Source organism: Phoca vitulina, unplaced genomic scaffold, assembly GCF_004348235.1.
Source record: "Phoca vitulina isolate PV1807 unplaced genomic scaffold, GSC_HSeal_1.0 scaffold96, whole genome shotgun sequence".
NCBI classification, from domain to species: Eukaryota; Metazoa; Chordata; class Mammalia; order Carnivora; family Phocidae; genus Phoca; species Phoca vitulina.
The window spans coordinates 919,363-946,410 of NW_022589799.1; the positions used below are offsets into that span (position 1 = coordinate 919,363).

Consider the following 27,048-nt stretch of genomic DNA (forward strand, 5'->3'; position numbering starts at 1 on the left):
TACCAGGAAATACCACCCAAACATCGAGGTGTGAAACCTGAGACAGAGCTGGAGCACAGAAGATAGAAAGGCACACAGACACAGCGAGAGATGCAGAGGGAGGAGGATGGGCAGCGAAGGGGAGATGCGGAGTCCTGATCGGGGCTAGGAAGACAGAGAGAGGGAGGCATGGAGTCCATGGAGGTTCTGAAAGGATGGCAGAGCTCCCTGCCAGGGCGACCTGCTGCTAAGTAAAGAAGAAATGTCCATTAGCCAAACAGACTCCCCAGCCAGCCAGAGGGATGGTGGCCCTAGTCATCTCTCTCTGAGGACATGGCCAGTGTGGAGCCAAGAGGCATGAGGCCCCAGCACTGGGTATGGATGGCGAGGGGGTTGGGGGGGGGACGGTGCGAGGTCACATGTCTGTCTTTGCTGTGCCCTGATCTTTCCAAGTCTGGTCATGAGAATGAAGAGCAGTGGGCCTGCAAGAAATCCAGGTCCCCAGGCAGGGTGCCACAGCTCTTATCCTGAAAACCCATGGCCACCTGAAGACTTTACAAAGGGCCTCCTCCTTCCTTGTATCACCCCTGACCCTTTGCCTTTTCCTCTCTTCCATTCCTAACAGGAATCCCAAACACTCTCAGCCCAAGGTACTAGAATCTGGAACATCCCGGCCTGTCCTGTACAGTGAAGCATGGGTGTTGGTGTCCCCACCCTACCCAGGGGCTCCCTCCCCTCCCCTGCCTCTGTGCCCCTGACTCAAATAGGGAACAGGGACTTTCCCATGCTAAGAGCCCTCTAAGGAAGGCAGCCCCTGGGGTCTCCTCTTGTCCTCCATGGCTAGTCCTTTCTGAGATCTAACCTCTACTCCTCCTGCTATTGCAATGCTGTCCTGGGCCTCTGGGCCAGATGGGGCTGTCTCTTTGGGGAAGGGACAGGAACAGGACAGGGCCTCAGCACCAGAGCCAGAGTGTCCCTGGGTTCCGTGTGTCCTGGAACAGCAGAGCCCTGTGGAAGGGAGATACAACCCTGGCGGCTGGGAAGCCGCTGACTGTGACTTGGGGCTCCCACTCCTCAGAGCTTCCTCCTGGTGATTCATCCCCTCCTCCCCATTCACTGGTTGTTTTCACTCAATTCTTTTGTTTCCCCTCCTTTCTCCTGTCCCAGACTGCGGGGGTGGCGGGGGCACCAGGAGGGGTTTCAGGTGGCTGGCTGTCTTTCGTGGCTTTTCAGAACCCCAGACTCTCCCTCGCCCACCTGAGTTTTAGCTTCACTACTTTCTCAGCCCTGGGATCTGGATGTATCAGCAGAAAATCCTCGCCCTGACTTGGGAGTAGTGTTCAGCAGGTAGAGCGGCTTCTCTCCTGGCCCCCCACCGACCCTCCCCCTCTTGCTCCCCTGTGGTGCACCCACCACCGTGGTTTCCAGCTTTGCAGAAGCTGTGGGAAGGAGAGCTGAGAAAGGAGGGAGGCTGGTGACAGGCTGGGGTACACAGGGGACCCCTGGCCCGAGCTGTGGTCTCCGTGCTGGTGGGGGTTGGGGGGAGCTAAGCTAAGAAAAGAGATGCATTCTTCTTTCCCATTCACTCATTCATCTCTGCAGAGGCCTATTAGGATGTATGAAACCCAGTCCACACCCCCGAAGGAGCTCTGTTGGGTCAGGCAAGCTGTTCCACCTTGGCCTTGGAAGCCTGCCCCAAGACATGAGTAAAGGCAGGAGGAGGTGGGCACCACAGAGGAAAAGCTGGGGCAGAGGGAACCATGCCTCTATGGGTCGTTACACTAGATATGAGTCCTGGCTTTAGTTCCACAGGGGGTCCTCTCTGAATTCTGTTCCCAGCCCACCTCCACACTTCACGCTTTTCCCCTGCAGCCAGTAACCTTGTTCCCTATCCCATTTTCTCGATGCATCTGGGCACCTCATCCTTACAGGGGTATGGCTTAACAGTTGGGGACATGGGCTCTCGAGTTACAGACACCTGGGTTCAAATGCCAGATATGCCACTTCGGACTGTGTAAACTTAGGCAAGCCACTTAGGCCCTCCTGGACCACTTTCTCATCTGTAAAACAGGGACAACGCAAGGAATGCCTACTTCCCAGGGTTGTCGTAATCATTAATGAAACACGTATGCAGAGCCCGGCACAGAGTAAGAATTCAGCCCAGGCTTGTGTCTATCATTACTATCCCCCCTTAATTACTGTCCATTGGAGAAAAGGAAAGAGAAAGAGAAGAGAAGGAAGGCGCAGCTGGAGACTGCTTTGTCAGAAGATAAGGACCCCACGGCTCCTCTGACTGCATCCACTCTCCAGCAGGGCTAGGGGAGGTTGTGGGGTTTGAGGGGAGAGACCCCCCTGGGTTAGAGCCCCTCCTTTGCTCCTACCACTTCCTCTCTGTGGCATGGGGCACCTGGACAAGGCCCAGGGCTGGCTTCCTAAGGTGGCCCAGGGCCAGGCTCTGGCTGCATTCCGAGAGCGCTATCAATGAATCTCACAGCTGTGGGAAGGGTGAGATTAGAGGGGTTGGAGGGAGGGGAAGACAGACCACCTTGTCGCTACCGGATTTCCCCACAGAGAAGGTGTGCATAACAAGCTCCCTGGGGATACTTCGGTCTCTGAAGCAATCCAGAAGAGATTCATTTTCTTTCCCCGGTACCATGCCAGAAAGCAGCTCTAGAGGTCTCCCAGGCTGAGGAGAAGACACAGGAATGAGCTGGGGGAAAAGATGGCCAACCCCACCCTCATCCCCCAGGAGGAGGAGCCTGGCCCGAAAGCCTCAAGAGGGGCTACATTCTTGCTACTCAAAAGTGTAGGCTGAGGACCAGCAAGCGTGGGCACCCACCAGAGCTTGTCCAAATGCAGAATCTGGGCCCCCAGACCCGAGCAGGGACCTGCTCACAAGATCCCTCCGTGATCTTGTTTGAAACGCAAAGGGCTAGAGTCACGCAGTCGCTAGATGGTTTCAAGAGCTTTCATGAGCAAGTACGCCCTTCTGTCTCCTGGGAGCGAGAGGGTTTCCTTTGATGGGCCCTGGGAGAGAGCAGCAGTGAGGTACAAAGTTCTTCCCGAAGCAGCGGGGGCCGCAGGGGCTGGCCTAGACGGGCCTGACCTTTGCTTGGTTCGAGTTCCTGGCACCGGCAGGCCCTTAGATGGTAAGTTCCTGGCAGGCCAGGCTCCAGTGCAACAGTTTGAGTAATCCCGTGATTACTCAGCTCCCCATCCCCAACCTGGGTTCCCATCACCTGCTGCTTCAGGCAGGGGCTCAGGGGTAGGTTGTGAAGGTGAGGGATCCGAGGTGTTTTTCAGCTCCTGCTCACCCCACTGCCACCTCTGCCAGACCTTCCCGGCCTCTCCCCTCCCCGCCTCCACAAGTCACACTCACGCGCACTGGGACTTTCTCTTTGAGGTTTCGGGCAGATGGCACCGAAAGGGGTACAGGTGGCAGGGGAAGGAGGGAGCAGTGGGAGCAGAGGGGCTGATGGTGCAGGCAGGGCCAGGGGCAGGGCACTGGGGCCAGGACATCACGGTGGGTTTTTCTGTGTTTCTGCACCTGTTTCTCCAACCCAGGGTCTAAGTCTCTGGTGTCGGCCAGTCCCAAGCCTCTTGGTCTCTCTAGATCAGAGGCTACAGAGTCTGGCCCCCCCAGCTCAGAACCCCTGACTCCATGTTCCTGCCTCACTGTGTACCTCTGTCTTGGGGGCCTATGGTTGGGGAACCCTGAAGAGTGGCTGGCCTGGTGGCTGGGGTCCAGACTCCAGCTTCCCCCCAGGCACAGGTATCTGTGAAGGGGGTCCATGGCTGGCCACATCATCCCATGAGAAGAGCAAGGTCTGGGTTATAGCGTTGTGAGGTTCCTGGGGCCGAGACCAGCAGTGGGTCAGGTGTGGGGCAGGGAGAGATGTGTCTGGGTCACCTGTGTGGCTGGCGCACACACGCACCCGGATGTGGCTCTGGGAGAAGGGAAGAGACAGGGAGGCCTGTGGTTTACTGCTGGGCTGGAGTCCGAGTTCCCACTGTGGCTTGGCCTAATCTCCCCTCTGCTTACTTTTTTGGGTGACCCACGTTGGTTTCTCCCCTCTCTGGGCTGAGGGCCACTGTGGAGAGAGACCCACGCTGCCGGAGGGGAAGGTGTCGAGGCGAGCGCAGACTCTCTGGAGCATGAGGCTTCTGCTGGGCCTCAGGTGCCCCCTGCATTTCTTTGCCTTCAGCTCTGCTCTGTGGCAAAAGTGTATGTAGAGTTTGCCTCTTAGACACAGTGCTTTCCGCAGGTAATACCATCACACCTACCGTCCTAGCTACAATCATCCCACGGACAAGCAATGTTCTTTTTTATTCTGATTTCACTGACAAGGGAACCTAGGCCTAGAGAATCTAAGTGACTCGACATTCAGGTGCCTCCACATTTTCTGCCCCTTTTCCAGCTACCAATCCCCTCTTATTCTCTCTTTCCTTCCATGCATTCCAATATGCTCTTAATTTACGGGAAAGAATCTGAAAGGCTCACTTGCCATCTGTCCCCAACGATCACAGCCTCCTATGTGGGTGTTGGGCAGGCAAGTGGGGGCGGGGGTGGGGGAGAGGAGTGACTTCTCATGGAAGAATTTCAGACACCCATGGGCCTGTCCCCCATGAGGAGGCAGCTGCTTACTCTGACTCAGCTCAAAGCTGGCTTGAGGGGACAATGGTTTCAAGATGAGGGAAACAAAATATCAGGGGGTGGTGGGCAAGCCACAGTTCCCCTCCCCACCTCACGTCAGGAGGCCCTACGCATGACCGGGGGGGTCCAGGCCTGGGCCAGGGGTAAGCTCACCGGAACACAGGTTTGCCCTACAGGCAAGCTGCTGCCTTCACTGACCCTCAGGGTGGGACACGGTTAGGGGACTGGTCAGAGATGAGCTGGGGCTGGGGTGTAGATCACTTTTCTGGCCTGCTCCGCCTCAGCCTCCCCGCTCAGAGGGGAAGCAGCAGGGCACCAATGGCAGAGAAGAGAGCCCTGTCCCCTTGGGATGGATGAAAACCCCTGACATAGTGGGAATCCCAACTCCCCTTCAAAGATGAGCTGGGAGAAGGCCAACTGCTGCTCCCTGAAACAGTAGAGAGCTGTGGGCATTGACAGGGACAGGGCGAAGTAGAGGAGAAGAATCTGGAGCCCCAAAAGGCCACAATGAGCTCAGTGGGCAGCTGGGGGTCCTACTGGCCAATGAACAAACACTAACACACAAACAGGCAGGTGCGCCTGCCGGCTCACAAGTACCTGTACCTTCCATGTGTACACACACCCTCAAACATGCCCACCGATGTATGGGCCCCAAAAGCCAGGTACACAGAATAGCATAATGGAAAGCAGGGGAGCTAGGGTGTAGACCCAGCTCTGGGGCAACTTAGCTGCATGAACCTGGGCCAACCACCTTACCTCATCTGGCCTATCCCTCCACCTGGAAAGGAAAGGACAGGACAAAGGTTGAATGAGATGGTCCCTCGTCCCAGTCAGAGGTAACATTCATGATCGGCGCACATAGATTGGGCCCATCAACATAGGCACTCTCATGTGCTGCCCACTCTCTGCTCCAGGGCCTGGGGCCTCGGTGCCCTGTTTGATTCTCACCCTGGATCGCCAGCATCTGACCGACCTGGCTTGTTGAACCCTCTCCTGGGCTCCACCTCACTCCTCCTTGCCTTCTCTGGGCCCCATGCTGTGGACCCTGTCCTCTTGGCCCCTGGTCGCTGCCCAGCCCGTCCCTGAGCCTTCACTGCCAGGCTGAGGATGACCGGCATCTCTACCTGGCCCCCTGCCTTGGTGCACCACATCTCCTCCCCCCACCCCCCATGCCTCACGCTCTGCCCATGGGAGCAAAGCCTGGTGGGGGAGGGTGGCCTAAAGGAAGCCCCCTGCGCGGGAAGCAGGTGTTGTGAAGCAGCGAGAACTCCTAGATCCTCAGGCGGCGGGGGGGCAAATGGAGCTTTTCAACTTGAAGGGCTGAGCAGGTGGCCTCTGTGCAGCTGCACTTTCTGCCCCTGTGGAGCTGGTGCAGGTCCTGGCTGCCCCGTGAAACCGAAAACGGCCTCCCCAGACCCTTTGTTGAGCAGCATTTGGCACTGCACTTCTTCCATTTTGCAAGAGGTGAAGAGCAAGCTGGAGCAGGGTGGAGAAGCACCGTGTCCCTGTGTCTACAGCCCGGGGACGTGGGGAAGGAGGCAGAGCAGGTCCCTGGGCTCATCTCCTGTTCTTTCTTTCTCTCCTCCAGCACAAATTGAAGTGATTCCTTGCAAAATCTGTGGGGACAAGTCATCTGGGATCCACTACGGGGTTATCACCTGTGAGGGGTGCAAGGTGAGCATGCGCACACATGCACACTCACACACAGAGTCTCTTCCAAGGTGGGGAGAAGGGGCTCTGAGGCAGCTAGGGAGCTGCTGGAGAGGTGCCTTACACAGGAGGGCCTTGTCTGAATCTGGGGACTGACTGCGTGGCAGATTATAATTCTGCTAAGAAAGGGAGGTGAGAAAAGGGACTGGTCATGCGTGGGGTCTGGGCAAGCGGGGGCCAGAGCCTTGGCTGGAAGCCCCGGGGAGCGAGCTGGGCCTGGCCGGGATTGGCAGCCGAGGTCCCCGTCTGCCTGCCCCAGGGCTTCTTCCGGCGCAGCCAGCAGTGTCACGTGGTCTACTCCTGCACCCGCCAGCAGAACTGCCCCATCGACCGCGCCAGCCGAAACCGATGCCAGCACTGTCGCCTGCAGAAATGCCTGGCACTGGGCATGTCCCGAGATGGTGAGGCCAAGCAGGCGGCCCCCTGGGGTTTCCCTGGAGTCTCCAAAGAGGTTATCCTATAGACGTGTCCTTCCGTGGGGCACGGGCCGGCCACGCACCATGGGGGTGCACCTCACCAAAGCTCTTCGTGGTCCCCAGCTGTAGGCTCTGCTAGAACAGCCCTCCCTTCCCCAACACCCCAGGCTCCTCATTTTCTTCTTCCCGGGATGGAAGAAGAACTGGCCCAGTTACCGTCCAGCTTCCACATCCACCGTCCTGCCCCTAGCTCCATCTCCCTGGTCCCCCATCCCCATGCTAGGACACAGGACAGTGGCTAGGACCGCAGCCAGAGCCAGCCCGAGAGCCACCTGGAAGGCACGAGGGTGGGGAGGGCGGCTGTGCCCGGTGCCTTTCTCCTCGGTCCTCGCCCACCACCTCAGCGCAGCCCCCCATCACCACCACAGAGGGAGCCCAGGGCGGGGTTGGGGGAGGCATGAGGTGACGGAGGAGCCAGAAAGAGCCCGTCAGCACTTTTCAGCACCCAAAATAACAAAGTGAAAGGAAACACGCAGGGGTGCAAAGGGGCAGGCGGGGCGAGGGGCTGTGCCCCCACACCTGGGAGGGGTGTGGGGGGGAGTGAAAAGGCAGGAAAGAGAGAGCAGAAGAGGATGTTCAGAAACAAGCCGCGGAGCATGGGTTGGGCTGTGGTGAGTATCTAGGTCACCAGCGAGCCTGCAGGCCTGACCACAGGGAGACCTGTGTTCTCAGCTCTCCTCTTCCTCCGACCCTCCTAGACAGGCGAGGTGACCCCAATACAGCTCCAGGCCCCCAACTCGGCCACCCCCAGCCCAAACATCAGGAGGCCAGAGTCCTCAGTCCAGACTGACTGCTTGAATTCTGCTACCAGCAGAAGCTGGTTTCCAGCTGGGAAACTTTGCTTGGGAGACCGAAATGCCTGGGCTGGACGCAGCCCAGCGGCAAACACCGGCAAGCGGTGGGAGGGGTCTAGAGCAAAAGTGGGGGGCCCACCGGGGAGGTCCTTAGGCCACACTGGAGAAGCTCTGCTCGGAGCCAGCTATTGAGGGAACAGCAAGTGAATTCTGTAATGATCAAAATGCCTGTCGAGGCTGCCCTGTACCTCGTGCTCCTGCCTCGAAAACTCCTGATCCCCGACCTCTTTCAGCTGTCAAGTTCGGCCGCATGTCCAAGAAGCAGAGGGACAGCCTGCACGCCGAGGTGCAGAAACAGCTGCAGCGGCAGCAACAGCAGCAGCGGGGACAGGTGGCCAAGACCCCGCCAGCGGGGGGCCAGGGAGCCGACCCCCTCGCCGGCCCCATCGGGCTCCCAGACGGGCAGTTGCCCCTGGGCTCCTCACCTGACCTGCCTGAGGCCGCGGCCTGCCCCCCTGGCCTCTTGAGAGCCCCAGGCTCCGGGTCCTCCTACCCCAGCAGCTTGGCCAAGGCCGGGCCCGATGGGGCCTCGTACCACGCGGAATACAGCCCCGAGCGGGGCAAGGCCGAGGCCAGCGAGCGCTTCTACAGCACTGGCAGCCAGCTGAGCCCCGACACATGTGGACTTCGTTTTGAGGACGCCGGGCATCCTGGGCTCGAGGAGCCAGGACGGGGCCCGGACAGCTACTGCAGCCCCAGTTTCCACAGCGCCCCGGAGGCGCCCTATGCCTCCCTGACGGAGACTGGTGAGCGGCTGGGGGGCGGGGAGGGGAGGGATGGTGAGGGAGGGGCTTCCAAGAGAGGGGCCCTGGTCAGCACCCCATGTACACCACACGTGAGCCCAAGGGAGCAGAGGGGCCGAGGAGGGGAGGCAGCGCGGGGGGAGGCCGGCCGAGGAGTGCCCTTTGTGTGGGGTAGGGTAGCGGTTGGTGAGATGGAGCCTGTGTCTTCCCCCTCTGGCCCCAGAGCACCTGGTGCAGAACGTTTGTAAGTCCTACCGAGAGACGTGTCAGCTGCGGCTGGAGGACCTGCTACGGCAGCGCCCCAACATCTTCTCCCGGGAGGAGGTAGCCGGCTACCAGAGGAAGGTGAGGCCGGGAGACCCCGTAGGAGGGGGCGGCGGGGGAGGGAGTGAGCGCGCAAGTGGGCTGGGGCGAGGCGGGGCGGCACGGACAGACCGTGCGGGTGCGTGCTTGTGAGCGTGTGTGTGTCTACCCGCTAGCAGATGGGTGAGAGGTTTTCCTTTTCCCCTGCCTATTGCCTTCCTCCTACCTCCGCCAGCACCCACACCTTGGTGTGTACACTCTCCTTTCCCGTCCCCTCTCAATGATAGCAGTGGTCAGAACCCTGATTACCATTTGTTAAACACCCCTTCTCTGCCGGGCACTGTGCTAAATGCTTCCCATAAATGATCCTCCGCTCTTGCGACAGCGACCCGTGAGGTTGGCATTTATTTCTGTTCTTAACAGCCTGGGAAACTGAGCTCAGAGAAGTTAACAGACCTACTCGAGGTCACAAAGTAGTGGGGCCACAGGAACATTCAGATCCACCAGGCTCCAAAGTTTATGCTCTTTCCTGTCACACTCCTGACAACACCACATGTTCTAAAAACACTCGTTTGACACTGAATTTTTGCTTCTCTTCGTTCTTAAGACCTTTGGGCAGGTCTTTTTGGGGAGAGGGGTCAGTATGTGCTTCTCACCTCAACAAAATGCAAACTCTTTGAGGGCAAAGCTGCATCTCAGATGTTTTTTATTTCCCCACAACAGCTAACTCAGTGCCAACGGCTGGTGGGTGCTCAGTGAGTGCGACCAAATGACAGGAGTTCACCCCGAGTGGGCATCTGTGCTGAGAATAGGCTAAAAACGCCAGAGTGGAGAGTGTGGGCGTTCTGAACCTCACGCCTGCAGTTTATCAGTCTGGGCTCCCAGGGGCTTGGGAGGGTCATATACGGGGCTACAGTGGGACCCTCCTCCTTCCTTACAGTCCATGTGGGAGATGTGGGAACGCTGTGCCCACCGCCTCACCGAGGCCATTCAGTACGTGGTGGAGTTCGCTAAGAGGCTCTCAGGCTTCATGGAGCTCTGCCAGAATGACCAGATTGTGCTTCTCAAAGCAGGTGCCCAGGGAGGGTGGGCAGGCCTGGAGGGAGGGGGGGCAGAGCATGCAATGGGGCGGGGCTGAGCGGAGGGAGGCGGCTTAGGGAAAGCAGGACACTGAGGGGGACAGAGCCAGCTCCCTGGCTCTGCCTGACTCTCGCCTGCATGTCCCCCTCCCCTTCTCCCCAGGAGCAATGGAAGTGGTGCTGGTCAGGATGTGCCGGGCCTACAACGCTGACAACCACACGGTCTTTTTCGAAGGCAAATATGGTGGCATGGAGCTGTTCCGAGCCTTGGGTGAGGGGCAGGGGGAAATGAGAGAGACAGGAGTTGGATGGCAAGTCCATCTGAAGCTTCAAGACCCAGGCACCCTCTTTTCAGGGCAGATCACCCCCTCTGCTCCAAACACCAGGAGGGTGGGTGTCCTCGGGCACTGTGGCCTCACCCACTTTGCTCATCCTTTGGTTTTCTCTCCCTCAGGCTGCAGTGAGCTCATCAGCTCCATCTTCGACTTCTCCCGCTCCCTGAGCTCCTTGCGCTTTTCTGAGGACGAGATTGCTCTCTACACAGCCCTCGTGCTCATCAATGCCAGTGAGTGTCGTTGGGCTTGCCTAAGGGACATTCAGGTGACAGGAGAGCGACGGATATTGAAGGGTCTGGACCTTCAAATGTGGTTAAATCTGGGAAATGGCTTTAAAGAGCAGAAAGAAGATTCAGAGGAGCCTCAGAGAGGGAAGCACCCTCCAAGGTGGGGTTGGAGAAGTGGGGAGCTAGGGAGCCGTGAGGATGAGTGGAAGCGTGCCGCTTCCCAGGGAGAAATTCATTTGCTCGTGAGTGCTCATGTCAGTGAGTCCAGTGAGCCCACACATTGTAATCACCTGGGGAGCTTTAAAAAGTGATACTTCCCCAGGCTCCACTCCCAGAGAATCTGAGGTCATTGAGCTGGGGTACAGTCTCCCGCAGGTGATTGTCATGTGCTTGGGAATCACTGGTCTGCTCGAGCTAGTTTGAAGACTGTGGGCTGTCACGGCAGGACTCTGGATACCCACTTCACTGGGACGGAGCAGGCTGGGCTGAGCCAGGGAATGCTAAGTATTTGGAGAACCTGGAGAAATGGGTAGAGCTACTAACCTGAGTTTGCCGATCAAGATTATCTGTTGTCTGGCTCTGCCAATGAATAAAAACCTAAACACATCCTTCGAACTAGAAATAAAGACTTAAAAGATGACTTCTGGCTATTTTATGGAGCCAGGGCAAAAGGTGGTTTGTCCACTGGAGTTAGCCACAGACGCTGCAGGGGCCCTGCCGCTGGCCTGGGAGGCTTCACCAAAGCCACTTGCTATCGGGCTCATCCTTGGCCAGGTGACAGGGCTCTCTCTCATTTTCCCCATAGTGGAATCCTAGCATTGGATGGGCTATGTGAAATATCAGGGTACCAGGGAGAAGGCTGCTTGGAGTCAGGAGGATTGGACGTTCTTTCTTTCTCTTTAAAGATTTTATTTATTTGAGAGAGAAGGAGCAGGGGGAGGGGCAGAGGGAGAGGGCTCCCCGCTGAGCAGGGGGCCCACTGTGGGGCTCAATCCAGGACCTCTGGGATCAGGACCTGAGCCACCCAGGCACCCCGGGAGATTGGATGTTCTTATCCCTTTCATCTCTCCCCAGTTTTCCTTGTAGACGGCCAAGCCCCAGGCCCCAGAACTTTTCATGATCAAACCAGGACGCACACGCACGTGCGCACGCGCTCAGCCGAGAAGGCTGCTATCCAGCACAGATGTCCAACATGATACACCCTTTTGGGGGAAGTTAATGTCCATGTTCTTTCTTGTTCTCGCTATGGCCCCATGCCCTCCTTCAGACCGGCCAGGGCTCCAAGAGAAGAGGAAGGTAGAGCAGCTGCAGCACAACCTGGAGCTGGCTTTTCATCACCATCTCTACAAGACTCATCGCCAAGGCATCCTGGCAAAGGTAGGAGCAGTCCCTGAGGTGGAGGAGTGGAGGAGGTCAGGTCCAGCGCAGGAGCTGGGCCCCCAGGGCTTGCGAGGGCCGGGCTCCGAGGGTACAGAGGGGGAAGTGCTTGAGTGCCACGTGCTAGAGAGCTTGCAGCAGCATGGGAACCGAAGGGATGAGCCGTCACTTCCATGTGCGTACAGATGGAAAGTGAAGAGAACCTGGAATTGGGAGGGATTTCCGCCAGGAAATAATTTGGCTTAATATAGCCAACACTCACCCAGCACCTGCTTGTGCAAGGCACCATGGAATGCAAAGATACAGAGAGGCGGTCCTTGCCCTCACCGAGGGCTTTTAGTGTGGTACAAGGAGGCTCGTGTACCAGTAACCCTAATATGGAGTAGCATACGGTATGTGATACAACAGTAATGCGGTTAACAAGGTGCTGTCCCAGACATGCTGTCATCCTCAGGGCAACTCAGTCAATAGGACAGGTATTAAAACCTCCTTTTAGCGATGAGGGGACTTAAGCGACTAGTCCAAGTTTGCATGATTGGTAAGTAATGAATGCAAGATTTAATCCCAGTGCTCTCCCACCATATCCCTGCGCCCCTGATAGGTTACTTTGATAAGAGATATCGGGGGAATGTTATGACAGCATAGAACAGAGATTAAAAATAACTCGGGGTGGGGCACCTGGGTGGCTCAGTCGTTAAGTGTCTGCCTTAGGCTCAGGTCGTGATCCCAGGGTTCTGGGATCGAGCCCTACTGGGAAGCCTGCTTCTCCCTCTCCCACTCCCCCTGCTTGTGTTCCTGCTCGCGCTGTCTCTCTCTCTGTCAAATAAATAAAATCTTTAAAAAAAAAAATTAAAAAAAAATAATAATTTGGGGTAAAAGGAGTGGGTCATAAATGCTTCCTAGGAAGGTGGCATTTAAGGTCGGCCATGAAGTGTGTCAGATTTTAACAGACATTCATGGGAGTGGGGCAGGCATTCCAGGCTATGGGAACAATCAGCAAAAATAAGGAGGCAAAATAAAATAGTACAGATATGGGGAATAGCTCATGGTACATTCTGACTAATGGGTAAGATTGGGAGCTAGCATTGATTGATGAGGGCGGGGAAATAGCAGAAGACAAGCTTGAAATTAGGTCAGGTAGCAAATCAGAGAGGACTTCCAGTGCCATATTAAAGAGCGAAGGCTTTATTTCCAGGCAATGGAGAGCTCTGAAGGCTAGAAATGATATCATCAGAGCTATTATTTAGGCAATTTAATTTGGAACCAGCGTAGAGGAACCACTTATATAATCGTTCAAGCAATGGGCCCTTGCTATGTGCCAGGCACAGTGAGTGCTAGGTGCTGAGGATAGAGAAATGACCTACACAACAGTTTTTGTCCTAAAGAACTTCAAGTCGGGTCAGACGGATTGGAAGGAGAGACTGGAGCCTGGGAGCTCGGCTGGAAAGCAGATCTGGTTGACTCCACCTTCAGAATACAAACCGCCCACCATCACCGGCCCCCCTATCAGTTCTCACGTGGCCTGTTAGAGAGGCCCCTGGTCCTCCCTGGTCCGTCCTGCAGGAGCCACATAGCACGGGTCTCAGTCCTGCTCTAGCCACCCATGCTGCTGAGTGGCAACTCTAGAGTCTGTCATGGCTGACTGGCCTCAAGCACGATATGACCCCGACTTCTTTTCTCACCTCCTCTCCTCCCACTGGCCCCTCAGTCTCCTGTTCCAGCAACACTGGCCTCCTTGCTATTCCTTCGTGTACCAGTAACCCTAATACTGTCACATACAGTTGCATCTCAGGGCTTTTGTATCTGCTGTTCCTGCTGCCTGGAAGGTTCTTCCCCTAGTCTTCCAAATGGCTCCATCTCTTCATCCCAGAGAGGTTTTCCCTGACCGCCTGATGCAAAAAGCCCTCCACCCCTCACCCTGCATTATTGTTCTTTTTTTTTTTTTAAGATTTTATTTATTTATTTGATAGAGACACAGCGAGAGAGGGAACACAAGCAGGGGTAGTGGGAGAGGGAGAAGCAGGCTTCCTGCGGAGCAGGGAGCCCGATGCGGGGCTCAATCCCAGGACCCTGGGATCATGACCTGAGCCGAAGGCAGACGCTTAACGACTGAGCCACCCAGGCACCCCTGCATTATTGTTCTTTAAGAAATTCTCAGACATATATATTTGTTTGTTTTCTGGCTCCCTCATTAGAATAGGCATTTAATAAAGCTAGATATTTTATTCTACTTTATTGTAACCAGTGATATATCACCACAGCCCATCACAGTGCCTAGCTGAGTAGGTTCCCAACAGTTATTGAATGGATGGATAGATGGATGGACAGATGAAGCTATTGTGATAGTCCAGACAAACTCAGACTAAACCAGTAGAAATGAAAAGAGGATGAATCCAAGAGATATCAAGAGATCTTATGCTGCCTGGTCTTCTCTGACTGTCCCTTTCCTAGGAAACTAAGTAGGGGGGGAAGGAGGGGGGCAGCTAGTGAGTGGTCTTTTCAAGCCTAGCTTGGTTATACAGGAAGCTGCAGAAGATGAATGGTTTTCTCAGCCTTTCTCCAGCGAGGTCTCCCTGCTTCTGTCTCCTCATGGGTCTCTGGGCCTTTTTTGTTCCCCTCTGGCTGAGTACTGGTGGTGTTGGGTACCTGCTTGGAAACCGTTTATAATTCAGTTATTGAGCATTTGTCATGTGCCAAACATGACAGGAACAGAAGATACAGAGAGGGGGGGAGACAGGGAGAGAAAGAGACAAGGAGAGACCCTAGATTAAACCTAGCTAGGGTGGGAAGGCAGACAAATGAGACCATTTCCCTAAAATGGGGTTTAAGTGCTACTACACAAAGGGAAGTCCAAAGGAAAGGCCCCTCATCCAGGGAGAGGTGGTTAGGGAAATATTCCCAGAGGAGGTGACACTTGAAAGTGAGGAAGCATTAGCCAAGCAAAGAAGAATCAGAAAGGCATTCCAGGTGAGGAGAACAGCATTGACGAAGGTCCAAGAGGCATGCAATAGACTAGAACAAAACCACGGGGTCTCACTATTCTAAGAGCAGGAAGTGTGAGTTAGAGTATTCACCAGGGTTCATTTTAGGAGTAGCAGGAATGTGATGAGGGGGTTCACTCAGAAAACATGCACTTGTTCCGTAGCAGTCCTCGCTTGCCTCCAGTTTCCTGAACACATACCCCTCCCTGTGATGGGATCTAATCCAGCCATTCCTCCAGGGCCGAGCGCAGAGGGGGAAAGCAAGGCGGGTTGCCCTAGCCCAGGGAGGAGAGGACATCTTTGCTCTGGGGAGAAGGCTGGAGTACTGACCCTCCTCCCCTGTTAACCCATCTCCAGCTGCCACCCAAGGGGAAGCTTCGGAGCCTGTGTAGCCAGCACGTGGAAAAGCTGCAAACCTTCCAGCATCTCCACCCCATCGTGGTCCAAGCTGCTTTCCCTCCACTCTACAAGGAACTCTTCAGCACTGAAATTGAGTCACCCGAAGGGCTGTCCGAGTGACCTGGAGGAGGGACTCCTTTCCCTTCCCTAGAGCCTACTGGCCCTCCTCCCTGGATCTCCTCCCACCTTCACATTTTTCTTACCTGTGCCCCCTGGAGGGTGGTCCCTGCCTGTTCGTTGGGGGTGAGCAATTGCTGAGACTGGTTTTCTGCCCACAGGCTTGCCTGGCAGTGGGCCAAGAGCCAGAGGGTGGTGATGAAGGAACACCATCTCCAGCCTCAGCTTTGTTGCGTCTCCTTTCCCATGACCCTTCACCCCCAGCTTCTGAGAGGCCTCGGGTGGCACATAAGGACCTCTAGGAGGACCATGGTGTCCTCAGGACACCAGGGGGATCCAGGACACCCTGGATGAACAGAACTCAACTCTGGGCTCAGAAGCTAAGAATAGGACTTTAAAATACCTCATTGCGTCTCCCCATGGGCTGTGGCTGGGGAGATGTGTCAAGCTCAGAGACTGATGGCTGGAGCCCAGAAGGACCTGTATATAACATGAATCCAGATCTTTAGATTTTCTGCTTCCCCCTTCCTCTCAGCTCAGCTAGGAAGTGGTTGGCACCCTGCCCTTTTCCCAGGATCTAAAAAAAACTGGATATGGGAAGATAAGGATGGGGTGGGGGTAAGGGGCTGGGATAATTTTTTTATGGGATTTGGGTACAGGGATAGGTTACAATGGAGGCCAAGAACATCACAGATAGAACTCAAACCTCTTATGTGCACTTTAGAAGTAGACTTTAGGGGTCAGCACAAATCTGATGAGAGACACACATCCACGTACAGGTGAAACACACACTCACAAACTCAAACTGCAATTATGCACCTCTGTAAACACATTTAATCTGACACCATTTCTGTCTTCCTTGAGGTCACAGCTCAGAGGTGCTTAGTGGCCTCAGGGAAAGAGTCCCAATCCTGAGGGACCCCAGAACATTTTCGTGGTGTGCCAGTCCACCAACCTTAGACCTGGGGTGGTCCAAACTCAATCCCAGCCCCAGCTGTCTTCTAGCACAAGAAACCCCAAAAGAAGAAGGGATGGCTGGACACTGGTCAGTCAGATGCCCCAGACAGACCCTTGGAAGAGTCCTCCTGTCATCATGCAGAAAGGAAACAGACACAATTTCACCCCAACTCTAGCAGGGAGGAGACCAGGGAACAGGACAAACACCTGTTTCTCTGGCTGTGATCATGCCCCAGGACTTCTCTTGGCTTTACAAATCGCTGTGAGCCCTCCTCTGAGGGATAAACGGCCGGTGATGTGGAGGTGCTGTGTGCCTCTCGGCGGAGGGGTTAAGTTGGCTAAACATAAACCCCAACTTGTGCTATTCTTCATAAAATGATTTTAAAGGCCAGAGGTATGTGCGGCAGGGGCAGGGGTGGGGGTACTTAAATCGCATTACAGACAAGCTGTTCTCCTGTCTCATTCCTGTGTGGAGACCCAGGTTTCTAGGCCAGCAACCCATGAGCATCATAAGGATTGCAGCCCCCACTCTGAGCAGCCCCCCAGGGAGGCTTTGGAGGTGCTCCTCAGGAACCCCCACCAAAGGAGTCTCGAACTAAGCTCCCCAGCAGATGTTCTGGACTGAGAACTTTCCCCACAAAACGATACCCATGGGGGACATTTAGATTGAGAGGCTGCACAGAATCACCCTGCATCTGGGAGACTGACACCCCTGAGGAAGGTGCTTGGCCCCAGAGCTCCCCAGAGGGGAGTCAGGATGTCCACGAGAGACCCTTTCGGGCTGCTGGCCGCCTCTCCCTCCTGAGCCCTCCTGCACCCCCGAGTCTCCCTCTGCGCTCCCTCCCCCCGCCATCCTGTGAGGTGCTTGCTGCAGCCCTCCCTGGTGGCTTTATTTATTTATTTTGCACCAACAGGGTTGCTGCAGACTCATTCTCGCCTGGTTTAAAAAGAGAGAGAGGAAAAAAAAAAAGGAGAAATGCTTTCTGGCTCTTTTCTCTACCTCGGTCTTGGCAGCAGCGGCCACAGCAGCCAGAGCGGCCACAGTGGGCGGGGGCGGCGGGGAGTGAGGCACGCCGGGAGGTACAGCACCCCCCACCCGCCCCGGGGTGCAGCCTCAGCGGGACGGTCCCCAGCCCTGGACAGATGCAGTGTCCAACCTGATGCCGCCCTCCAGCTTCTCCGGTAAGCGACCCCACCTCCTGTCCCGAGGCTGCAGCTGCCCTTCTCTGTAACATTCTCAGAGACAAGGCCAGACTGGCGGGCCTGTCAGGCTAGAGGGTCTGTGCCCCTCTTGTCCCTCCCCGCCAGCTGCCCCCGCCCCTGCCGCCCCCAGCCAGCCATTGATCCTGGCCCCACCGGACTTGCATGGGAAAACTAAAATGTCCCAGAGCCCCTGTGGGGAAGGACTCTAAGGAGACCTCTACCATCTCCCCAGTGCTTCCTCTACCTCTGGGAAGGGTTTTTCCACATTTCAGTGTGGAAATTCCAGAAACCTCCCCCCCCCCCGCCGCCGCCACAGCCCTCTCCCCACGCAGGTCCCCATGCCTCCATCAGGTCTGCTTAAAAAGGGATATCCAGGTTCAGATGTGTCTCTGGACTACCACATAGACACAAGAAGAAGAAAGCTTCCTGTTCCTTGAAGAGATGACCCAGACCCCACCCCATTTAAAGAAAGAAGTGGTTCTGACACCCATTTCTTCCTGCAAAAGTGGCTGGAAGCCAGTCCCGTAGCCATGGAGACTGGCAAGGGAAGTTTGTGATTAAATTAGCCACCTTATAAATAAAGAAAAGGGGTTGTCCCCAGATCCCCCAGCCCCTGACCCAGCAGGCTTTGGGGACTAAGAGGAAACTCACGGGAATGGGAGGAAGGGAAGCTGGGTTACATGCTTCACTGCACTTTTGCTGAATGCGGAGCAAAAAGGTTGAGCAGGAACTGCAGCGGTAGTGATCAAGAGCTAGCTGTCAGGTGGACTTCCCAGAACAGGCACAGGGAGAATGAAGGAGACTGGGACACGTCTGTCCCGGGAGAACTCTCAACATGCCAGAGAGACCTGCTAGGTTGGGCTGGGGACAAGAGGAGCCTGGTCAGCAGCCTTGGCCTGCCCCGTGCCATTCTCTCTAACCCCAAGCCTGGGGACAGTGTCCTGCATCCCTCTGCCTCTCTGATCTTCAGTTTCCCACTACCACAGCAGGAGAGCCGCCAGAAGAGCCCGTCCGTCTAAAGGAGGGCTGCAGAGCCTCGTTCCAGTCAGGATCCAGGGATGTGATCCCCCTGAATGGGAAGAAGTCATACCATCTCTTAAACTGCCTCTCCTAAGTACCACATGGGAGAAAATCAGGCGTGTGGGAGAAAGCTGACCCTTCAGGGCCCAGACAGCCTGAAGCCCCGAAGGCCATCTGGATCTGCAGCTAGAAAGAAACCCAGGCAGCCTGCCTCCCAGGGAGCACCACTTGTCTCTCATCTCATCTCTTTAGCCCTCCCTTGCCAATTCCAATACCTCCCCTCCCTTGTTCAATGCCCTGTTGACACTGAACAGAGTGAGTTGAGGGTGAGTTCACCAACTACCAGGCCCCTTCTCCTCTAGCACCTCAATCAGTCCCCGATGGCCATTCTACTCACCATCATCCTGATTCTGCCCAGGCCCTGGGTTCCCAGAAACCCACTTGCAGTCTCCAGGCTATGCACACGGCCTCCCCCAGAGCGCGCTGTGCCGGCCTAGGGCTCGCACGCTCCCACCCACAGCACCGGGCCAGGTGGTGTCTCGCACTTGTCTCTGCCTCCCCGGCGCACAGTCTGTCTCTTGTGTATCACTCAGACAGCTGAGCCTAAAGGGAACAAGAGAGCTCCCTCAGATTCACACATTGGACTAAATCAAAACACCATCGAGGAGGAATAGAAGAGAAGCCTGAGACTAAGGACCAAGCAACAAAACTCAAAACTTGGGCATCCCTTGGGTCCCTCACACACCCCAGTGTCATCTATAGGGGTCGCCCCTAGGGTTCTTATGAGGGATTCAAGTGCCCCCTGCATCTGTGCCGTGGCTGAGGTGCAGCTTGGCTGTTGTCCACACAGGCATTTCGGGGAGATTGGATCTTGCTACTTCAGGGCCCCAGGCCCTGAGCCAGGCTGGAGAAAGGCAGAGGGGCAATAAGTACAGGGAGCAGAGCTGAGCATGTTTCCCTTGGAGGACTCAGTCAAGGTGAGGACCTCACTCCAATCAGACTCCAAGGATGTGATTCCCCCTGAGCCTTAGACAAAGCTATGGGCAGATAACACGGGAGAACAACGGTTGGCAGAGAGGGGGAGGGCAGAGCTTGGGGAGAACAAGTATCAGGGAGAAGAGACCGGAGGTATTCCTGGATCTCACAGATACAGAAAAAACGCATTACAGGAACACTCAAAGTTACTTCCTTGCTTCCTGTCCCATCCACAGAAAACTTTGCCCACTGAAGTCAGACTTAACTAGGGTTCCATGAGCCAGTAAGCACTTGGCCTATTACCAGGGCTGGGGGCAGGAGGAAAGTCGAGATTCCCCAAAGAGGCGGCCCAGGAGCCCCCCAAGGAGGTGGTCCACCAGAGTTGCTCCCAGGTCTGCACCGTCCTCGCTGGCAATGCCGAGAGAGATAGCTCAATCTCTCTCTCCTCTAAGGAGGCCCAGGGAAGTCCAGGGTCACCATCATCTGAAGTCACTTTCCAAAAAGGACCATATCATCATCTATTCCAGGATTGAAGAGGGAATGGCTATGGCTACAGCTCCAAAGCGAGCCTGGCCCCCATGGCCCCCTCTCCTGTTCCTGCTCCTCCTGCCCGGAGGGAGCTGTGGCGGGTGCCCTGCTGTCTGTGACTGCACCTCCCAGCCCCGGGCAGTGCTCTGTGCCCATCGGCGACTGGAGGCCGTGCCTGGGGGACTCCCACTGGACACTGAGCTCCTGGACCTGAGTGGGAATCGCCTGTGGGGGCTTCAGCAGGGCATGCTCTCCCGCCTGGGCCTGCTCCGGGAGCTGGACCTCAGCTACAACCAGCTGTCCACCCTGGAGCCTGGAGCCTTCCACGGCCTCCAAAGCCTACTCACCCTGAGGCTGCAGGGCAATCGGCTGCGGATCATGGGGCCTGGGGTCTTCTCGGGCCTGTCTGCCCTCCGGCTGCTGGACCTCCGCCTCAACCAGATTGTCCTGTTCCTTGACGGAGCATTTGGGGAGCTGGGCAGCCTCCAGCAGCTGGAGGTGGGGGACAACCACCTGGTGTTTGTGGCTCCAGGGGCCTTTGCAGGGCTGGCCAAGCTGAGCACCTTCACGCTGGAACGCTGCAACCTCAGCACAGTGCCTGGCCTGGCCCTGGCCCGCCTCCCGGCACTGGTGGCCCTAAGGCTTCGAGAACTGGATATCGGGAGGCTGCCAGCCGGGGCACTCCGGGGGCTGGGGCAGCTAAAGGAGCTGGAGATCCACCACTGGCCATCACTGGAGGCTCTGGAGCCTGGGAGCCTGGTTGGGCTCAATCTCAGCAGCCTGGCCATCACCCGCTGCAATCTGAGCTCGGTGCCCTTCCAGGCGCTCCACCACCTGAGCTTCCTCAGGGTCCTGGATCTATCTCAGAACCCTATCTCAGCCATCCCAGCCCGGAGGCTCAGTCCTCTGGTGCGGCTCCAGGAGCTGCGACTGTCAGGCGCGGGCCTCACCTCCATCGCCGCCCACGCCTTCCACGGCCTGACTGCTTTCCACCTCCTAGACGTGGCGGACAATGCCCTTCAGACTCTAGAGGAAACGGCCTTCCCTTCTCCGGACAAACTCGTCACCCTGAGGCTGTCTGGCAACCCCCTGACCTGTGACTGCCGCCTCCTCTGGCTGTTACGGCGCCGCGGCCGCCTGGACTTCGGCTCCTCGCCCCCGGCCTGTGCCGGCCCACAGCCCGTGCAGGGCAAGAGCCTGAGGGAGTTTTCAGACATCCTACCTCCCGGGCACTTCACTTGCCAGCCGGCCCTGATCCGGAAGTCCGGGCCGCGGTGGGTCATTGCAGAGCAGGGGGGGGCATGCTGTTTTCTCCTGCTCTGGAGACGGGGACCCAGCCCCGACTGTCTCCTGGATGAGACCTCAGGGGGCTTGGCTGGGAAGGGCTGGGCGAGTGAGGGTCCTAGAGGATGGGACGCTGGAGATCCGCTCAGTGCAGCTACAGGACAGAGGGGCCTATGTCTGTGTGGTCAGCAATGTTGCTGGGAATGACTCCCTGAGGACCTGGCTAGAAGTAATCCAAGTTGAACCACCAAATGGCACTCTCTCTGACCCCAATATCACCATGCCAGGGATCCCAGGGCCCTTCATCCTGGACAGCAGAGGTGTTGCTATGGTGCTGGCAGTTGGCTTCCTCCCCTTCCTCACCTCAGTGACCCTCTGCTTTGGCCTCATTGCCCTCTGGAGCAAGGGCAAAGGCCGGGTCAAACATCACATGACCTTTGACTTTGTGGCACCTCGGCCCTCTGGGGATAAGAACTCTGGGGGTAACCGGGTCACTGCCAAGCTCTTCTGACCTTTCCTTCCACATTGGAATTCCAGCCAAGCCAGCTTCAGGTACCAAAAGAGAAAAAAGAAAACCAAGGCTGCTTGCACCAGAACCTAGTCCCACACCTGCCCGCATCGTGCCAGCAGCTAATGACTCCCGATGGTCTGCCTCCCCCTGCTTTTGCAGTTTGAGGGTCCCAGGGGGCAGGAGATGTAAATCCACAGTCAGCCCAGCCCTGCCCACCCATCCCCCTGACACAAAGCAGGAAACAGCCCCAAGGCTCCAGTCTGTTTGTTCGCACACACTTACACCCTTTAACAATCACTACAGACTGCCAACCACAGTTATAAGATTATTGCAGAGGTGGGGCGCCTGGGTGGCTCAGTCGTTAAGCGTCTGCCTTCGGCTCAGGTCATGGTCCCAGGGTCCTGGGATCGAGCCCCGCATCGGGCTCCCTGCTTGGCGGGAAGCCTGCTTCTCCCTCTCCCACTCCCCCTGCTTGTGTTTCCTCTCTCGCTGTGTCTCTCTGTCAAATAAATAAATAGAATCTTAAAAAAAAAAATTATTGCAGAGGTGAGGCTGGGAAGTGCCGCTTGCTTCTCAGAGTTTCTGCTCCTCAACCAGGCAGTCTCCCTCTTTTTTCTGCTCTGTCCCCTCCCAGGCACAAGGAATTAGGGCCAAAGACCTCAGGCTAAGAAGATATGAGTGTGCAATAGGGGAGGAGGGACAGACTACACATTGGTGCTGTGTCTGCATGAGCCTCCAATACGTGCCCCATCTGTCACATCATTAAACTTGCTGCCAAATGGCCATGATAGTAGCAGCCTAAACGAAGTGTGGTATCAGGAGTTTTGTTTATTTCACTCTTTCTCCCCCCCTTCATTGTTAGCAAATCTCTCCCTCTCTATCCTTTCTGCCTGCCCACTGAGCATGTATCCCAATGGGCTTGCCTGACATACAGGTTTGACACAGAAGGAGGCCCAGAGATGTTCTGGAGAGACTCCCAGTCTGTTTCAGTTTCGGCCCTTCCCTGTCCTCTGTATCTCTGCAGCTGGAGAAGGAGAGGTCCTTCACCTTCCAAGAGGACCCACTGCAGAAATCCCAGCCTAGGACACCCAGCTCCTTCCCTTCTTTCTCATTCTTGTTGGGATCTCCTAATTATGATCTCCCAGTCACAGATCCCTAGTGCTCTGGAGGAAGAGTATGAAGGGAACTCCTAGAAAATGCCTAATGAAAGCAAGAATCTGTAGTTGTCCTAGGAGAGTCCCAGAACCCGGCAGGACCAGGCTTGGAGGAAACAGGCAGGATGGGGCCCCACACACTGTAGTGAAAAGTGGGAGGGAAGCAGCAGCAGCAGGATCTGGCTGCCTAGTTAATTTCCACTCCATTTCTGCTGGTGCCCCTTGTTCCCTGTTTGGTGCAGCCCAGTAGGAAGCTGTCTCTGGATAGAGGTCACTGCCGAACAGAGACCCCAGGTAAAGAGGCGGGGTGGGAGGAGATGCTGACTGCCTCTGAGTGTGCTTCAAATAGAAGGCAAGGCAGGGCCAGAGAAAAGGAGAGATTTGAGAGGCAGCAGCCTCAGCATCATCCAAAGGGGAGGAGGGAAGGGAGAGGAGGGGCAGGGAGGAGGGACTGAGAAGTGGGGAGTCATGCGGCCCTGGGGAGCCTCTCTGCAGCAGCATCTGCTCAGTGTCCTTAGCTCCCCTCTGCCCTCAAGAGCCCCCAACCATCCCTCAATATGCAAGCATCATGAGCTTCCTAGCGATTCCTGCTACTCATGTCCTTGCTTTGAGGAGACTCCACTCATTAGAAGATTCCCCGCTCAAACTGTCCCCAACAGGGGAGAGGAGCAGGTGCCCTCCAGGAGGCAGCCAGACTTGACCAGCAGGCAAGCTCTTCAGTGGGGCCCAGTGAGGATATGGGAGTGGACCAGAGGTGAGAACCCAGCAGGTGGAGAGTGAGGCTGGAAAACCCAACAATCTTGAGAAAACGGTATCCCTGCGCTTCCACCCCCAACCCCCACACCCCCACACAATTCTCTTACATCCTGGCAACCTCCCCTCTCCAGTTTATAAGGCACCGGAAAGGTTTCGCTGGCACAGCCCTTTCTTCTCCGAGATCTTCTACCCGCAGCTCACTAGGTTGAGACTTGGAGGTCTAGTACTAGAGGTTCTTACTCTAGTTGCCCACTCTGCGATGCAGGAGAGGGCAGAAGCAGCATTGCTGTGCAGACAAATCTCTGGGGAGCCCCCAGAGGCAGTGGGGGACAGATGATGTGCCCTAGCGCAGAAGATGCAGCTGCCCGAGTCTCAGAGTCTCTAGAGCAACACTGCCCAATAGCAACAGAATGTGAGTCACCCACATAATTTCAAATGTTCTAGTATTACGTTTAAAAAGCAAAAGACCCAGATACAATTACATTTTGATACTATATTTTATTTAACCCAGGGTACCCAAACTATTATCATTTCAGCATGTTATCAATATGAAAATTAATAATGAAATATTTTACATTATTTTTTCATATTACGTGTTTGAAATCCAGTGTATAGCTTACACTTATAGCACATTTCAGTTCAATCACTAAATTTTCCCCAGAAAGATCGGAGCTGTTCTTAGGTTTCATAAAATTCATTATTGAGGGGCGCCTGGGTGGCTCAGTCGTTAAGTGTCTGCCTTCGGTTCAGGTCATGATCCCAGGGTCCTGGGATCGAGCCCCGCATCGGGCTCCCTGCTCCGCGGGAAGCCTGCTTCTCCCTCTCCCACTCCCCCTGCTTGTGTTCCCTCTCTCGCTGTCTCTCTGTCAAATAAATAAATAAAATCTTTTAAAAACAAATAAATAAAATTCATTGTTGAAAAAGTAGATTCACACATCTACGTTGTTCCAAATATATTACAAGTTTTCCAATAACTAAATCCAGTATCAGTTTTAACATTTAAATTAACTTAATTAAACTGAAATAAACTTAAAAGTCCACTCCTCAGTAACGCTAGCCATCTCTCAAGTGCGCAAAAGCCACATGTAACCCGTGCCCCTCTACTGGACAGCACAGCTACAGACATTCCACCTCCGGGCACGGACAAGGGCCTTCTTGGCAGAGGAGGGAAAGGAGCCCTTGAGAAGCACATTCAGCCTGCGGAAAATGCCCGTGGAGCTACCGCCCACTACCACCCCTTATTTTCCTTACACAGTTTTTCCTAAAGCCCTTTGATGTGACAAGGTCACTGTGATGAGCACTTCCACAGCTTGTCCAATCATCAGCAAGCAGTTCTCTACCTGCCTGGGAAGGCTACCCTCAGCCCAGCTGCGACTGTACAGGCTGTGTGTGTGTGTGTGTGTGTGTGTGTGTGTGTGTGTAGTAGCCTGTAAATGCAACCAGGGACACGTGCTGGCGCGGTGTGCGCATGTGCAGGGCTGTTACAGTCCCCATGGTGGGGGCAACCCAATAGAGGCTCTCCCCAGGGTCAAATAGATGGAGGAATTTGCTCGAGGACACACAGCTAGTTAGTGAGGGAGCTGTTTTTGAACTCGGGGCTGTCGGACTCAAAACCCAAATGCCTTCCACCAAGTGTGCTGCTTTAGTCATTGCCTGCTCTTTTGACCCATCCCCAGGGCCTCTCTGCTGAAGGGCCTGACCCAGGTCCTCTTCTACCCCACCACTCAGAACAAGTCTCTTAGGGGGATGAGGCCAGATGTTGGTCCTCCCCTGCCTTCAGGAACTAAGGTACCTGACTTGGGAAGCTGAGGGTTGTTTGGTTGGTTGTTACCCTTTCTCAGTTCCCTCTCCAAATGTCCTCTCCACCTCTGCCCCAGGGACAGGCAGAAAGGGGCAGAAATCCCACGGATCAGATGGACCGAACTGAAACCGTGGATGCCAGCAACAGAGCTCTCACATTTTGGAGGCTTCAGATTTCCTCGGTCCTTTTCTGGGTTCTAACGTCAACAACCTCTTAGGTTATCTTAGGTTGCTTGGGAATTTCTAGTGTGGCAGAATGATCTATGAGCTATTTCAGATCAAGAAGAATTTGCCTACCTTCTGCCCACCCCTGCTTGACAGCGCCTTCCTGAGGTTACCTCATCCTTCCCTCCCTCCACCCTCCTCTCTTCCATTTCAGACATGGTCTCACCTAAGCTGAGAGAAGTTTGGACCCCAAGATACTCAGGAAGCATTTGGGCACTCCCCATTTTGGTTCCTGATATATTCCAATTTCTCTATTTCCTTTGCTATGCTGGATCCCTGATTCAAGGATGCAAGCCCTGCAAGGCAATGATCCACAGCTTTTTGGAGTCACAGACCCCTCTGAGAATGCCTGGAGTGAGCTATGAACAAAAATGCTCAGAGATTGTCCTCAGTCACCCTGAAACCATCACAGGCTCCGTGGAATGCAGGTGAAGCAGCTCTGCCATGAGAAGCAGCAGGTGGGGGTTTGGGAGCAGGGAAGGCTGAGGACGGGCCTGCCTGTACTCTCCGGGGTCCAGCATAGGCACAGAGAAAAGGCTGGGAAGGACTATGGCACAGAGTGGATGTTAGCGCAGATCAGAGCAGCTCTCCCCTCCCCTGTTCCCCTCCTCCTACCAGCTTCTATCTCTCAGGGGGAGGCAGGAGACTTCGGGGTGGGGAGGGACTTTTGCTCAAAGAAGTGAGTGTGGTGGTGATTCAGGATGGAGAGCATTTGATACCAGGGACTCCCAAGTCCTCTTCCTCCAGACTGCTCTGTAAGGAGAATTAAGGAGGAAGACATAGAGCTGAGTGGTGGAGGCCAGAGAAGCAGAGGACACCCGCCACAATCCATCAATCTGATCTAAAGACTAAAGAGCAGCACAACATAGTTGCTGATACTAAGGCCCACCCTCTGGGTTGCTGGTTTCGGATACAGAGCCTTGAGTCATGCGGGAGGAAGGGGTAACCCCTTCAACAAAGGGAGAAATGAGTGCTCTTTTCTAAAAACCCAGATGGTTAAATACTGTTTGCCTGGATTGTTTGCCTGTTGTCCAAGAAGGGCACTCTGTGAGCAGCAAAGGCTCTGGAACCAGGCTACTGCCTTTGAGAACCCCTCACTGCCCAGCCTTCTAGCTAAAGTCCACTTTCCTGCTTGGCTTATTGAATGGAAACACCTGCTCACTGAATGCTCTGGAAAACCCAGACCTTACATTAACTGGTACCACCTACTCTGCACCCTGTTTAGAACACCCTTCAAGGAAGGAGGACAGACTCTTCAGAACTGAAGATGAGGACACAGAAATCGCAATTCACCCAATCCCAGCCTCATAACCCAATCTTTCAACCCTGACTGGGGCTCTTGGAGGGGTGCGTGAGAGGACAAATCCCAAATAGGATTTGAGAGTTTGGAACCCTCTCACC

At 55.4% G+C, this 27,048-nt stretch overlaps 2 protein-coding genes across 2 annotated transcripts; both read left to right on the forward strand.

Annotated features, from left to right (window-relative positions):
• Window positions 1–993: 993 nt before the first annotated feature.
• On the forward strand, window positions 994–17,114 carry RORC (RAR related orphan receptor C). Its single transcript, XM_032397043.1, has 9 exons — window positions 994–6,307; window positions 6,603–6,744; window positions 7,907–8,419; window positions 8,640–8,761; window positions 9,660–9,792; window positions 9,962–10,069; window positions 10,253–10,363; window positions 11,628–11,737; window positions 15,076–17,114. The coding sequence occupies exons 1-9, from the start codon at window positions 5,741–5,743 to the stop codon at window positions 15,235–15,237; spliced, it is 1,968 nt and encodes a 655-aa protein (XP_032252934.1). The 5' UTR covers window positions 994–5,740; the 3' UTR covers window positions 15,238–17,114.
• Window positions 17,107–22,078, forward strand: LINGO4 (leucine rich repeat and Ig domain containing 4). Its single transcript, XM_032397041.1, is given in 3 exon segments — window positions 17,107–17,373; window positions 19,917–21,210; window positions 21,212–22,078. Coding segments are annotated over 3 exon segments (2,001 nt in total). The 5' UTR covers window positions 17,107–17,167; the 3' UTR covers window positions 21,713–22,078.
• Window positions 22,079–27,048: the final 4,970 nt, after the last annotated feature.

What these genes read in the sequence shown, in the direction of transcription:
- RORC (XM_032397043.1), top strand. Translation starts at nt 5,741, where the DNA reads ATGACCGGCATCTCTACCTGGCCCCCTGCCTTGGTGCACCACATCTCC. An exon ending in TGCCTCCCTGACGGAGACTG is followed by an intron (nt 8,420 to 8,639) that starts GTGAGCGGCTGG and finishes CTCTGGCCCCAG; the next exon opens with AGCACCTGGTGCAGAACGTT. An exon ending in CCTCGTGCTCATCAATGCCA is followed by an intron (nt 10,364 to 11,627) that starts GTGAGTGTCGTT and finishes GCCCTCCTTCAG; the next exon opens with ACCGGCCAGGGCTCCAAGAG.